Source organism: Symphodus melops (genome assembly GCF_947650265.1).
Source record: "Symphodus melops genome assembly, chromosome: 13".
NCBI lineage: Eukaryota > Metazoa > Chordata > Actinopteri > Labriformes > Labridae > Symphodus > Symphodus melops.
In genome coordinates this window covers 21,271,645-21,287,309 of record NC_136703.1, presented here as the reverse complement: position 1 = coordinate 21,287,309, position 15,665 = coordinate 21,271,645, and the positions used below count along the sequence as shown (strand labels likewise).

The 15,665-nt window shown below is 43.7% G+C and overlaps 1 protein-coding gene across 4 annotated transcripts; it reads right to left on the bottom strand.

Annotated features, from left to right (window-relative positions):
• Window positions 1–348: 348 nt before the first annotated feature.
• Window positions 349–15,623, bottom strand: LOC306834487 (protein bicaudal D homolog 2; the record flags this gene model as incomplete). Of its 4 annotated transcripts, none has more annotated exons than XM_079360406.1 (10): window positions 15,342–15,623; window positions 13,683–14,018; window positions 12,060–12,272; window positions 11,487–11,639; window positions 10,103–10,612; window positions 7,950–8,825; window positions 7,209–7,388; window positions 6,127–6,278; window positions 4,589–4,949; window positions 349–2,898 (listed from the first exon to the last, which is right to left on the bottom strand). In XM_079360406.1, the coding sequence occupies exons 2-10, from the start codon at window positions 13,935–13,937 to the stop codon at window positions 2,893–2,895; spliced, it is 2,706 nt and encodes a 901-aa protein (XP_079216532.1). In that variant the 5' UTR covers window positions 13,938–14,018; window positions 15,342–15,623. The 4 variants fall into 4 exon arrangements, with proteins under 4 accessions (XP_079216532.1, XP_079216533.1, XP_079216534.1 ...); XM_079360407.1 differs by lacking the exon at window positions 15,342–15,623 and adding an exon at window positions 14,950–15,324; XM_079360408.1 differs by lacking the exon at window positions 15,342–15,623 and adding an exon at window positions 14,763–14,894.
• Window positions 15,624–15,665: the final 42 nt, after the last annotated feature.

Below are 15,665 nucleotides of genomic sequence, written 5' to 3'. Positions count from 1 at the left end.
TAATATTATCCAGTCTGTTGATAGATTCAGTTTTAGGGACATTTATATTATTCAACCCATCAGTCACATCACAGCAGAAAGTTCAGAGTAGTGGTTATTCATCCCCAATCTGAAGAGTGTAACACAAAGTTTTAGTTCTTTAAAGCTTGTAAGGAGTCGTGAACGTAATGGAGGTTTGCGTAAAAGTAATTGTGTGGTGTTGGAAAAGATCACAGGAGCGACAGAAGAACTCCTGTTCACACCCAGACACAAACGGCTGCTTTAAAACTCATTGTGAGCAGAAAGCATCTTATTATTCGGCCTCAGTCACAGGAAACTCAGCCTGAATTCAAAAGAACACCATGACAGTACAGTGTTGGCTTGTTTTATTCTTCATGACAAAAGTGGTTCACAGGTCAATGAAAGGAACTTGCATACACAGAAGAAGTTGAGGACCATCGCGTGTGTGTGCATATCATCCTGAAGATCAATGTACACAGAATGCAGAACACATAAATAGAAGTTAAAATATTATACAACAGAGGTCATTAAATTAAACACAAATCTGCACAGAGTGAATTAAATAGATGAATAAATCCATTTACAACCTTCAAAGCGATATAACATCATGTTAAAGCATTTCCACTTTTCGGCACGAGTGCATGAACAGTCAAACATAATCAGGCCATCTCCCCCTGAAGTCTGAAGAATTTAAACCCTTACTGTAACATAATACATAATGTGTGCAATGCATTATGTTCTTAATTATTCTTATACAGTAACAGTTTAGGAAAACAAATAATGATTTTCAGGGGGAGCCAGTAGTGCGGATTCATTATGAAAGTTCTAACAAGTCATGCAAGATAAAAAAGTGAAAACATTTTCCCACAATGAGATACCGCCTAATCCAGTGATAACACTGCATGAGTTTCCTCAAACATAACCTTCAAATACATCACATCTACAGTGTTGAATGCCTCTAGTTGGAAAATGTGATGTGGCATTAAAAAAAAACCCAAAACAGACAAGATCAAAACCAAGGCACTAAAAACAAACAAAACAAAAAAAATCAGTCAGCAGGATGCGGCATCTTCCAGTGAGACACTGCTTCTGTTCAGCTTTCATTCATTTCAACATTTTCTTGCATTTAAAATCAGTTTTCAAACAGCGTTTTTCCAAATGTGATTGATCCAACAGGTTCGTTTGATTTGAATATAAACTGCATTCAATGAAAGAGGTGTTCAAGTTCCAATATTAGCCTAAACTATGTGCTGCTATCCTACAAACAGAGCCCTGAACTCTAACTACTCTAAAAGCAAACCGTGTTGTATCTACGGATACATTCTTCATTTACCGTTTCTTTTCTGTCGCACTAACTAACTAAGCAATGCCATGTTGGGAGTTAATTGTCCGTTACATTTTGTTCGCTTTAGTTGATTATTTTTCAAGTCATAACGTGCTGCTAGAGTTAAAGCACTGTGCAATGCTTTTTAAATGACGGGATTAGCATTTAGTTTTGTTCAACAAGCAGCAACACAAACAGCAGCCTGCGAGCACTATCAGCGTTTCTAACACTGGATACTTTCAGGTGAAGAGCTTTCAGTGGCTAACACGAGTCCATCACAGCATGCTTACTTTGATAGCACAAACAAAGCAAGTTGACATGGAGGGATGAAATACACATTGATATTGTTGCTTGGCTGCACAGAGGAGCCAGGAGAAGCTGAATGACAAAGGTTATGTAGTTAGGGTTAGACATGACCATGGCCTGACATTTAAGTTTTAGGGAAACAAAGCCACTTCGACTCTTACTTGACATGAAACAGGGATTTTGACTCCAACGGCCCCAAAAGTCAGGAAAGTACTTTTTTTCTGAAAATAGGATGCTTTAGCAGATCTCAGGTCGCACCGCCTGTGATCTGTAAACCCTCCTTGCTTTGCCAGATGCTAAACAGCTGTTTCAAAACAGTTGCAACCACCCTCTGAAAACGGCAAATGTCGGTAAGATTCAAACCCACCCTGATCCTAAAGAAGAGAGAGAGTCTCGACGTGGTCTGCATAGTTTACAAAGTAAAATGCACATTTAAGATCACCCAAATTCTGTACTTATTCATCTGTGTTTAACCTGAGGTGGCGAACTTATGGCTGATTTATTACTATTGATCAAATGGCGTGTTACTGAGCTCGACTTAAAGGGTGTGGCTGAAGAGCCGGATACATACCAGGAGTCTAAAGTGGTGTGTGTGAAAAGGAGGAACCTCAAGACAAATAGCGAGGAGAGTAAGTCTGTCAGTAAGGCGGCACTGTCCTATAAAAACAACTACCTGGGAGAGCTATCACAGATGACAGAACTATCGATTGACACTACGCCAGCTACGATGCCAGACAGGCCTGACCAGAATGCCAACCGGAAGGCAAAAGGAGCGAAGACTTGTAGCCTTAAAACACATCAAAGCCTAAAGTCAAAGTCAGAGGAAAGGAAATGCTGTACATGAAAAGTTTCCGGAATAAATACTGTCAACGGTTCACCACAACACAAAGTCTTGAACGAGACCATATTGGAAGTTCGTTCCACTCGGGACAAGACACAGTCACTGACTTCACAGAGGAACGAGCAGCGCGTTTGTCTCTTCATCCTTCTCCGGGCTGCATGCAGGTTTCTCCGCTCCGAGCAGACAAACACCAGGAGGGAGTACGGGATGAGAGCACGTTTGTTTTTTGTCTTTTTTTTGTCTTTTTTTACTTATTAAAAAAAAATCCATGGATCTGGAAGTTATAGTGGGGAATGTTGCATCATATCTGGGATGGACAGGATGTCTCGAGTCAGGAAAAGGAGGAGGAGGGAGCCGGGGAGTCAACATGAAGACAGGTCCTTATGGAGACGAGGGGGTTTGAAGTAATGGAAGGAGTGTTTCAGCGCTACAGAGACAGGGATGAGACAGAGACAAAAAAAATAATAAGATTTAGTCAAACTTAAAGAAATTAATTCATAAGGGTGAGGGTAATTGTTAATGATAAAACACATCAATAGTACATATAATGGATCAGCAAATGAGGAGCTCCAAAAAGCTATCAGCTAAAATGAGATGGGAAAAGAGAAAAATATTTCACCAAAGTAAGCGGTACTTCTAAAATGCATGTGTATAAAAAATGCACCCGACTGTTCCAAATATTAAAGAGTACCATTTTTTTAAAAACTAAATGTTTTTGGATGTCTGACAGCGAAATGGAGTTTTGGATCTGAAACACAAAGCTGCTTTCTAAAAGTAGCTCAGCTCAGATTCTCTGCAGCCCTGATGAGACGCATCATCAACACGTTACCGCTTCATTCAGCCATCGAACAAAGTGTTCAACACGGGTTCAGCTCCTTTATAAGATGGAGAACTCGGTGCAGAAGTTGCTCCTGGTGAGAGCAACACTGAGGGAATCTTAACCACGAACAGCTGAACACAAACTGATTCACTCTCAGCAGCTCTGCTCAGCCTCACCTTGTACTCGTTTTTTTTTTTTTTTTTGTTCGATTCTAAGAACAGGCAACATCTTTGGATAATTTGGCTCACAGCCTTCAAAATGATGAAACTTTTAAAGGGACATTTTGAGGCATGCTTTTTAAACTGTCTGCCTGCTTCTATTCCACTATGTAGAAAAATTAAAGTGCAAAGATTTGACAAAAAAATGGAAAGACACTCTGGGTCTTCTTGGCTGACGATTCCAACTGTTGTCTTATAGGGACCTTTATCAAACATCATTTATATTTATTACATCATGTATACCGTATAAACCAATATTTAGAAAGAAGATGAATCTAATTGATAACTCAAAAGCACTCAGAAGATCGTTCTTATCGTCTGCGTGCTGATTTGGAGTGTGCACTGCGAGGCCTGGCGGGCGTGCCCTGAGGTTTATTAGCAGAACTCTTAACGACAGTGAGGTTTGATTCCTCAGTCGCTCGGCTTGTCGAGTTGGCTAACCTACGCCTCGACTCTCTACAGATTCCACTCATCCTGGTCTTGCCAGTTGGATTGTTGGCATAGAGTGAAGTGGCTCCTGTAGGTTTAGTATTAACCTGAGAAGAGACTGCGTCTGGCTGATGTGCGTTTCTGCAGGCAGCTTCTGTCTGAACAGAATTCGACCTGGAACTGAACTGTTTCCTTCGAACTGAATGATCTGTGTTTGGTATTACGTCGGGCTTTTGTTTAGTTTCACCCCATGCTTCAGAAACGTTAGGACACACACGCAAAGCTTTAGAAGAGGTTAGATCATCTGTGGATGAGGTAAACACAGAAGACTTCACCCTGGCGGCTGAGGCAGAAACAACACGGGTTGTAATGAAGGTGTCCTGACGTGCGGGGACCGACGCTCTCCGAGCTGGTGCACCTTTTATTGAAACACCAACTTGACTTTCTGTTTTGATGGATAACTCGCTGTTTAGAGAACTGGTGGAGCTGTTACGTGTCGAGAAGTAACCGGGGCTTGAATCGGAGTTAAAAACATCGCTGACACTATGACTCCTAATGAAGGTGGCGTCTCGTGGGAGACGCTTGCTTCTGCTAGACTGGCTGCTTGCTTGGATGGCGTCGTCGGGACAAAGACAGAGAGCGGTTCTTACGGGGCTGGTGTGGAGGCTTCTGGTCAGACTCCTCAGGTGGTGCGTGGCCATGGCTGGAACACTGCTGCCAAGAACCGGGCTGGCTCGTGGACTGCTCCTCAGTTGGGGGCGTGCAGGACTGCTTTTCGGGCTGCGTGGGGCCCGCCCTGACTTGGCGGCGAGTTCTTTGGCGCGGGAGCGGCGGGGACTGCTGTTCAAGCTGTGGGGCGACATCGGAGCCTCCAGGTCCTCCAAACGCTGCGTGAGAGCCAGCTTCTGCTGTATGGCCATACGCAGCAGAGAGTTCAGTGTCTTCTTCTCATCCTCGGCCGCTGCCAGCTGCCTCTGCATCTCATCCAACTGGGTGACATATTGGTCACACCTGAGAGACGCACACACAGTGACAAGAGCATGCACACACACACACACACGGGAACAAATTAAAGCCTCAGACACACAAAACACATGCTAAACAAGATATCGTAGCCAGCTGTGGCAAAGCAGCTCATGATGATTTCATTGCAAAATGCAGCACAGGTTTTAATTCATAAATTAATAGTTATATCTAAAAAATAATAATAATCACAAGTCAAATCACAAAGCAGATATGTTTTCACACCAGTTATGCCAAATTATTTAACATACTTTCATATTTGAGAAGCTGCATAGCGAGCACAAGAACTAATAATACTAATAACACTGATTTTAAGAGCGTAAAGAAGAGTGCTGCAGGTTTGTCACGCACACGTGCAGTCCCTCAAACTGACCACTCGATGGCACCACAAATCTTAATTCCAAACAACAGGAGCATGGTAAGCTGTAATCTTTAGCCTGTTGCAACAGACGGGAGTCCTTGACCGCAGTCTGTTCTCCAATCCTTCTTAAGGATTATGAAATCTGGATCATAACTGTCTGGAGACGGCCTAAAGAGCCTCTGCACATGCAATAAGCTCCTGTGGCAAATGTAAATATTATTCCAATTAATAATCCGTTATTCCATTAAATAGATTAGAATGAAAACAAGGAACTAAAAGACATCAACTCCAAACAGTCATCCATGCCAACTGTTTCTAAGAAGAGGTTAGTGATTAGTAGGTGGAGTGCTAAAGGCGTAAGTTTAACCCTTTGCAGCACCTTCCCATCCTGTCTAAAGTCCCGCCAAACTCCCGCCAACATTAGGCCCCTCCGTCCCTAAGGTCACCTGGCTTGATGGGACAAATCTGTCCTTCCCTCCTCCTCCCCTGTCGGCACAGGGCAGAGCATGTGGTTCATAATCTGCACGTGAACCAGTGGACTGTCCACAGGCGTAATACGCATGATAAGCTTATTACAAGAGGGCTAACAAAAAGAAGTGCTACAACAAGAGCACCATTACTAAGCAGAAAGAACACTAGCAAAGGGGGAACGTCCAATCAGAATGTATTAACAAAGGAATTTTAAAGTAATCAAATATCTACTTGGTCATAGGTCCCAAAAAAAAACAAAAAAACCCCCAAAAAAACAACTTTTATTTCTCTTATGGAAACATGTCCCCCCCCCATGAAAAAAAGAGATCTTACCGACTAGCAAACATGACTCGCAGTGAAGAGAAGGTAGCAGCGTCCTCCTTCAAGGCTTTGAGCTCGTTCCGCAGTTTCATCATGGTCTCTGACACCATGCTCTTCTCCGTCTCATACTTGGTTTTTAAATTGGACAGAGCCAACTCCGCAGTCTGCATTCAACAAAAAGACAAGAGCTCAAATCATTCACTTTTCTGAGTCGCTATGAAATGAAGATCATAAGGAAAGATGAGCAGCATCATCCCAGCGGAGAAACACCTTCGATGTTATAAAACAACCTTCAGCTATCAGACGGGTTACATTTGAGCGATTTGCTGTGACTGCACAAGGCCTGTTTGTCTTCCAGAGAATGTCAAGGGAATAAAAACTGTGTGTGTTTCTGTTAACGCACATACAGCTGAAGGCACTATCACAACTATTCCCTCTCACCTTGTTGAGCGGTGAGACTTGAATGCTCTTATCAGTGCTATAGTAACACATGTCGAACCGAGTGGGGAGGCCAATATACTCCTGGAAGCCTTCAGCAGGGGAATCGCTGGAGGTGAGTGCAGACGAGCCAAACAGATTACCTCGAGTGTTTAAGAGTGTGTGTGTGCTCGTGTGTGAATGAGAGCGAGAGATAAGGGAAGGACAGAAGCAGGTCATGCAGTGCTGAAGGCACGGAGGAGAGTTCAGCTTCTGAAAAGAGCAAAGACACTGTCCTACAGGTGCAGCCTAAGAGACTGTCTACCAGACACAGACTGTATACAGTAGGTCATCGTCTCTGCATGCATCACCTCCAAGTATGGATGCTTTTTGACTGTCAGAACGATTGTCCACGTTTCCATTACCGGTAATTATCTTAATCAGTACAGACACTTTAAAGTCAGCCTGCTACCTCATGCTGCACATGACACAGATTAAATACAGCACATATTCTATTTTAACACTGCTTCAATATTTACTTGCAGAACCTGGTATCTGCTTTAGTGCAGCTCTATTCTGCCTGTTTTGGCCTGTTCTGAGTAAGAACAATGTCCTGATCAAAGCTGATCTCAGACAGTGTCGTCGTTGCAGGTTAGCCAGCGCTCACAGCGATGTACCTGTTTGTTAGCCTTGAGGACCGTCCTGAGCGTGGCTATCTGTTCTCTCTTGGTGCTGAGGAGAGACTTGAGTTTGAGCACTTCCTCCAGGAGGCTCTCAGCATCCCGCTCTGACTCTCCAGCGCTGCTCAACCCGGAGTACGGCATGGCGCCCCTCTGACGACAGAGGTCCACTGCCACCTGAGAGAGCACAAAGACAAGCTGTTTGTAACAGAACTGAAAACATGTTGAGCTGCACGATTGGACTGTTTTCTTTTAAAATATGCTACATATAAACTGTACGTTATGAACAATCGTTCAACAAAAACCTCACATTTATTAAACATGTTTAAAAATAATGGTTTTTACTCAGGTGAACACATAATCACAGTGCTGCAGGCATAGCTGTATTCTGAAAGGATTCCCTGCAGTGAAAGGTCCAACTTTGACCCTTGATAATCCAGTCCATTCAAACAAACACACGTGTCTACAAGGTCCAATCAGGTGTTGGATTTGAGCAGACACGGGAGCTATTCAAGTCCATTACAGTGTCTGAGCTGAGCATTAGCTTCATCAGGAAGTTTGTGAGGGAGGAAAGAGGCCTCGTAACAAAACCAATCCCAGCGCGTCAGCACTGCCACGGCCACTCGACAACTTGTATTTGTTACATTTTCAGCTCGCCAGAAATCAAGCCGTTAGCACTCCAATCATCGTCTGACAAACTGTGAAGCATAAAAATACATTTTAAAAAAGCTGCCTTACCCGGAGGTGTTTTATCTGGCAGCGGATGACCGCAACCAAGTTGCGGACGTTGGAGGGGTCCCTGAAATCCAGGGTGGGTGACCCAGGGCAGCTTGGAGTTTCTGTGGCGGTTCCTGCACTGTCCACCTCGCCCATAAATTGCAGCGCTGCAGCTTTGGAGTTGAACATCTCATTGGCTTTTGGCTTCTTCTGGGCGCTGTGCTGAGGATAGACGTAGTGTGATCTTCGAGCGCTACCTCCTCCACCACTCGCCCTGGCGCCATCACGGTAATAGTCCAGGGTGACTCGTTTGGGTGTCAGGTTGTTGCACACGCAGATGTGGTGATAGAGGTTGGACAGCTCCTCAGAGAAGGCCAGCAGCTCCTCCTGGGCAACGCTCAGGTGCCCCTCTGAATCAATCGCCACTTTCCGTGTGGCTCCGATCTCCTTCTCCAGCTCTCCGATGCGCTCCTGGTCCTGCTTGCTGGACTTGATGCACTGACGGATCTTGTCGGCCAACTCCTGGGCCTCGGCCCTCCAACGATCCTTCTCATGCTTGTAGCGCTGCTCCAGGGTGTTGTATCGAGTTCCTGCTTGCGACAGTTCATCTCGCAGCTTGAGAAGCTCCTCGCTGGCTGAACGCATGCGCGCCTCCAGCACCTCCTTGCTCTTGGTGTCGACCTCGTAGTCAAAGACGGCACCGTCTCCGTTCTCTGTCTCGTCCTCCTCCCTGTCGTCTGCCTCTTGGTGGTGTTGCTGGCTGCTCTGCACGGCTTCTAGTTGCTGGGTGAGAGATCCGACTTTGTCCTCCTGCTGGTTCAGAGCCTGTTTGGACATCACAAGCTGCATCTGCAGTTCCTCTACCTTGCTTGCCAGACCGGACTTTTCTCGTTCCGCCTGTTTAAACAGAAAGAGACAAGAATCTTACGAGATATGAAAACACAATTTTCAAATTTGCTGAAAGTACTTTAAAAGTCCTTTCGTTTAATAAAAAATAATCAAATGGTGAAAAATGGAGGCCAGCTCAACACTCAGTATTGAACATTTTCACAAGACAAAAGGACAGCTTTCTGTGACAAAAAAAGCCAGTTTTATATTTTATAAATGTTTAATGGGGATGACCCCTTTCAGCTCCACACTCCCAGCATCTGTTGGGTAGAAGCTTGTTCACCCAACCCCCAATCAAAGTGCATCATAAATAATAGATGACCTCCAGACTGAGAGGAATGGCAGTTCAAGACATTCTGAATTTTCTTAAGTGTACTTGACTGGTGAACGATAACTCTGAGTGAAGATGCGTGTGGTGTCAGGTGTTTTTTTTTTTCATTAATAAAGACAGGCACACTCCGACATGCAGCGGATGTGGTCTACAGCAGGAAGGAACAGAGACATCGACAGCTTCAACACACGAACCAACCTGTGTGACAACCTTCAAACTTAGTTTGATAAAAGGGTGGACTATTTAAATATAAAGTTTAATAACCTCAAATATACACTGTGTTCTTTCTAAGTGTTTGCATAAACGAACAGGCAATCATTGAGTTCTAAGGTAATGCCATTAGTTATATCATTCATTACATACAACTAAATTAAAGGTTAGGAACATATTTTTAACTGCACAAAAGTCTACAGTAAAGTTTGAGTAGTGTGAAAAATGTGCAAGGCCTGAAATGTTGTTTTAAGCTGCTGTTACAATGAATAACAAATTCTTTCTAATGGAATTATTTTTGCCTTTTTTTCTCTTCTCATGAAGATCGCTCCAGTTAAACTGGAATCTCAACTTTCCAGAAGAGCGCAGACTGCCGTGAAACAAAAAAACAAGGATACAAAAGTTTTTGGTGTTTCCACATACAAACAACTCCTGTATTGTTTTTCACTCGGACTCTACGGGCCCTTAATGTGATGGAGCTGGAGAGGAGGATACCTTTATGTTCTCTTTGTAATCTCTGTGCATGTGATGAAACCGATTCATTTTGTTTATTGTTCCCACGTATGTTCTTCTCTTTTTCGTTGAGGTTGTAAATATGTTAAACTATACCTTGATATAAAAGCGAAACGTGTGGGGCATGCGTGAACAAGCATTATGGGACGATTTAAAGGACAGCCAACATGAAACTTTTAGAGAAATCGGAGTATTGTTTTAACCAGTTAAAGAAGGTCCTGTTGTTTCTCACCTGTAGGAGTTGCTGCTTCAGCTTCTGACTGTCTGAAAAGTGCAGCTCACTGAGCAGGTCCGACACCAGCCCAGAGGCCGGAGCGCGCAGAAACACGTCACTGTTGCGTGGAGTGGAGAAGCGTTGGATGAGGCCGTTACTTTTTGAGCCCCCCAAGTAAGGAGGGTGAGCAGAACCGGGAGCAGACCCAGGACCGTTATTAATGCCGCTGTCCTGGTCCTCTCCCTCGCCTTCTCCCTCTCGCCCCTGGCCCTCCTCCTGACTGTCATCCAGCTGTTCCAGGTGGAGCTCCAGGTTCCCCACAGAATCGAAGGGGTTTAGGGTCAGGGTAGAGAGTTCCCGTCGTAGATTGTTTTTCTGCTCCCTCTCCTCCTTCAGGGCTTCCAGGGCCTCATCCAGCTGCCTCTCTGCTATCTCCCTCAGCCTCTCCGCCTCCTCCAGCTGACCGCGCACCTCCTCTTGCTCGTCGTTCTTCTGGGTCAGTTCCAGCTTGATTGATTCAAACTCAACCTGGAAGGAGACAAAGAGCACACGTCTGTGATTAGAGGTGTTTTCTATGTTGCTGGGTGCCAACATATGGGTGCACATTCTCGCCCCAACATGCAAATATACCTATAACCGCATTCAGCACAATAGTGTTACAGTCACACATGCAGGCGGCTTCAGTAGACAAAAGGACATCGCACTAGTGATGGTGAGCAGCAATACTCATTTCTCTTACAGATAGAGATGACCATTTCCACGGGGCTTCAGTTGAACTCAGCTTTTATTTTTAACATTTTGACGTTTTCATGCAGTTGGCTCATCTACTTGTTGGACCATTTTGTTCACATAACTGCAAAGTCTAACAACCCACATGAAGACTGTAAATCCTTTCTGTTGGAGAACACTTTGACAGAGCCTTCCCAGCACATGGAGTAAAACGTGCTGGGTTAAAAACTCGCTGACAAGTGGAAGAACTCGAGGTGAAAGGGGCTGTTTATGTCCATGGATGTAGCAGGGACATCGTTTTCCGTAAACAACAACATGAATCATCCAGAAACTCTTAGGCTCTGGCCTGTTCGTATCTCGGTGCTGAAGTTATGTCAACAGACATGTGAGGGAGATTAGTTGCTGCATGCCAAGAGGTTTTGTAGTCTTTCAGGAAAAGAATGAATGCAAACATGCAGGGAACGACAACAATGATCAGATGATAGTGTGTTTACAACACCCACCTGTAGTCCATCATTAATAATGGTATGAGGACAAATGTATAGAACAGTAGAATGGGACAGTTTTGGTTTTATTAATAGAGATATTTATGTCTTCTTCCATCCATCATTATCTTCTCAAAGAAAGACGGTAACAATGTAAAAACATAGTTGTGGTCTGAGTATTAACTTACCTGATTTTCTTTGAGCACAGAAACCTGTTTTTGCAGAGATATATTCTCCTCCTCAAGCTCAGCATTGTCCTGCAACTGGCGCATCTCTCGTACTTTAAATTCCTTCATCTCGTCCCTCATATGACCCTTTTCTGCTTCCAGACACTCGCACTCCTGTGGAACAAAACACATCGTCATATCGGTGCAACGATCACATTTTAAACTGCACAATTGACCTTTTTGTCAGGTACACATTAGGGCCGAAGTAGCCCAGCCTTTAGGGACCTGGTTTGAGAACCAGAGTACTGTAGAGGTGCCCTTGAGCAATGCACCAAAACCCCCCAACAGCTCTGACGCGGATGCAGCAGCCCCACTCTGACATCTCTCCAGGTACGCATGTCCATCGGGTCTGTATTGTTTCTCAATGACAGATTGTAACCCAGAATTTCCCCTCAGTGATTAATAATGAATAACAATCACTCTTAGAATAAAGCTACAAATGTTGCTTCAGCTTTCCATCTCATGTACGAACAAAGGAGAGCTGATATCATACAGAATAAGAGGATGAAGGTGCACTGAGGGAATGGCCCTAACCTTTTTTAACTGGGTGGAGAACACCCCCAGTCTATCGATCTCTGCGTGAGCATTGCCGAGAGCAAGGCGTGCTTGCTTGAGCTCTGCCTGGACTTCCTCCATGCGGGTTGCCATGGCAGCCTCCTTAGTGGCAGTCTCCTGCAGCAAATTCTCCTCCCGGCACTCTCCATCTGCAGCTGCACGCTTTTGGCTGCTCACAGAATCTGCAAATGCCTTTAAAAAAGAAAAGAAAAGAAAAAGCGAGTCAGAAAGGGTGAGAGTTGAACTATTTAATTAGAAACGTGGGAACAGCCCTTAAAGTGCTAAAAGACAGCTGCATTGATGATTGAATAGCTTTAAGAAGACAAACATTTAAAACATGTCTAACACAGAAATAGAAACAAAACTGACAAATATCTTCAAAAAAAAAACAAAAGACTGCAGCAATGATATAGCACACACATGGTTTGGTAAGAAGATAAGTTAGCTACACGAAGCAGCTTTCACTCCACTTCCTGCTGTATTTGAATCTTGCCTTTGCCATTAAATAGATATGAAACAGTGATACCAGGCAAATCTCAACAGCTGGCCAGAGTCAGTAACCTTAACACGTTACTTAATGCATCACTGATTTCTGATAAAAGACCATAAACATGCTCTACTAAACATCCTGATGTGCTTATACAATAACGCTAATTCACAACACGAGTCTGCTCTACTTTAACAAAGCCTGTCGAAGGTAAACAGCCAAGAAATGAGGTTTATGCAGATTATAAATTGCTGACATTCTGTACCACTATGTCCCTTCAGAGACATAAAGAGCTTTGCTCGACATGCGGTTACTAAACATCAGCTTGGACCGGTGTAAGTGTAACTCTGGCACATATTTGAGCTAAATACCAAACTCCTTATAGGGAGGATTTTTCTCTCTTGATTTGGACAGGAGGTTTTAACAGCCTATTTCAGCAATACTAAACTTGTTCAGGCCTATCTGGTGCTTTGCTTCAAATACACAATATTAACCAACCAGCCATGGAAGACTATTTTGATAAAGTTAGTTGGAAGTACACCGTTTGTTAAGAACAAAGGCTCAGGGTGCAGATGGCCAAGAGGTTAGGTTGCACCCACATTTTACTCCTCTCTCTCTCCTTGATTTCCTGCTCTTTCCACAGCCCAATCCAAATAATGGAAAACTAGTCCCCAATAAAAATTCAAATAAATAAATAAAAGAAAAAAGCCGGTCCCAAGCATCTGTTACAGTTTTAATCCTGGAAAGGCATGGATTATGTGTTAATCAGATTTTTGACATATTCTTATAATCTTTTCATCTTGATTATCTGGTGCTAACCCAATTAAATCCGATGGCTTTAGATGTTAATAGCAGAAATATTCAGTACAAATTGATTAAGCAAGCTAGAATAGGTGAAACTAATCAAAGATAACCAACATTAAAATGACAACTTATCATTTAAGGCAGTGATTTTTATATTTACTGTAATGATTCAGTTTTTACCATTACTTTACTGAATAATTCTGTTTGAGTGAAAGACAAGCAAAGGTATTAGAAGACCTGAAATCTACAGAACAGAAAATAGCAGTATTAGTAATAAATAAGTCTAACTAAAAGGCTTCCGGTGTTCCTACCTCTCTGAGCTGCTGAAGCTCAGCTTTCAGGACTTCATGCTCCTCTTCCAGCTGCCTGTGTTTCTTCTTGAGGGCAGCACTTTCCTCCAGCACTACAAGGCCATAGCGGGCTGCCTGTAGCTTCTCCTCAGTGGCCTCCTGGAGCTCCAGGGTGAGCCTCGCCACCTCACACCTCATGTCTCTGTTCCCCATTTCTGCCTCCGATTCTCCCTCTGCTGCTGCTTGACCTGCTGGGTCTGCATCTGCCTCCAGCATCCTTGCTTGGCCTCCCACTTCTATGCCAACGTTCCACTGGGACACCTGCCTCCTTCACTCCCCCAGTCTCATTACTCCAGACTACAAAAAGGCAAAGCACAAAGACGGAGGTTATGTAAAGTACTAAGAACATTGGCATGACTAGGAAAGGGGTTTTGTTTAAACCACACTGTACAAACAATTGAGCAAACCGCATGTATATAGACCAACTTTGGGCTTGACTGAGTAAGAGAACACTTCAACTCAAAAAAGTTACAATGGAAAATGGCTATTTAAACCCCCAATCCCAAACACAAATATTTGTCTTTGTTACCTATGAGTTTTTAACACATCCTTGTAGCTTTGTGTGTTTAAAGTCAGTACTTTTCATCTACAAGTCTTCTTGACAAAAAAAATGTGTTTATTGTTTTAATCTATGCCAAATGGCCCCGAGACAATACAGAGTTCACCATCCATTAATGTTAAAGTTTGCAGAGTGTATAATCCATGAACACATTTAAGCCACGTCAACTATATATATTAAAAGGAATTTACTACACCACAGTTATGATTGGCCAAAAGACAACTTCAGTGTTAAATTAATCTTCTAATAAGGCACTTAGTAGTTAATTGTATTTTAAGGTCATTAGTTGGGATTTCACGACTCGACTAAATATGAAACTAGACTGAAAGGCAGACCTGACCCTCCACAGGCCTGACCTTAATGATGCTATTCAACATCAGCCACGGTACAATATGGTAGCTAATAGCGAATCTTTGCTCCATAGAAATGTCAGCAGGTAGGTATTGTAGTATCACAATAATCATCTCTTTAACCATGCTCACAATATTATGGATTAAAGGTATTTTCGACCACCCGTGTCGACTGGGTGGGGCAGATGTCCCCCTCTTCTTTGACCCAAGATGGAAACACCATCCCCCGGTTTATCCGGTGTCAAGTGATGTAGACAGCATCTGTTTCCTCTTCAGACAAAGTTATCATAGCATCACTGAGGATACTTTAAACACTCACCATTAAAAACGTCAGTGTTTCTAGCTGCATGAATGGATACTCTCCGTGTTTACAGAATAACCTGAGGTTATTAGCGGGTGGATATATTCAGACTGAGGACACGAACCCAGAGACGACATCGGTGCTGTGAACAGGACATGGCCGGACTGCTAGCATGAGTAGTTTTAGCCTAATGTCGGTCGCAGTTTAAACACCGCGATGTCGGTAAAATAGCGTCGAGTCAAAGAACAGTAACAACTAGTGGATAACGCCAGCATCCTAGCTTCGTCATTAGCTTCATTTACGGAGGCTTAGCAGCATCGTTTACTCGACACACGGGGGGTTGTTCTCCTTTGATAACGTCAGTCAGACAAGCTAATTAGCTAGCGCTAGATAGCCACCTTGCTACTCACCGTCTTGTTCCGTTGCCAAAGATTGAGCTCTACGGTTGCTAGCTAACGTGCAGCGCGCGCTCTCCCTGTATGAACTGTCAGGGGCCCACGGTTGCTAAACACCGATAGTAGTCAGGGGTAACAGCCTCAGGTTAGTGAACAGACGCTTCCTTTTTTACTCCCACCCGGTTCTCTGGTTTCACAGTGACGAGGTCAGTGTCAAAAGCGCGCCGAAAACGTGACAGCACGAGCACGCCCTCTAGCGAGTCAACAGCACATTGCAACTACACCGACAGTTAGATTTCTCTTTTTTTTTTGCTTCTTCTTCGTCTTGTAATTGCGTTC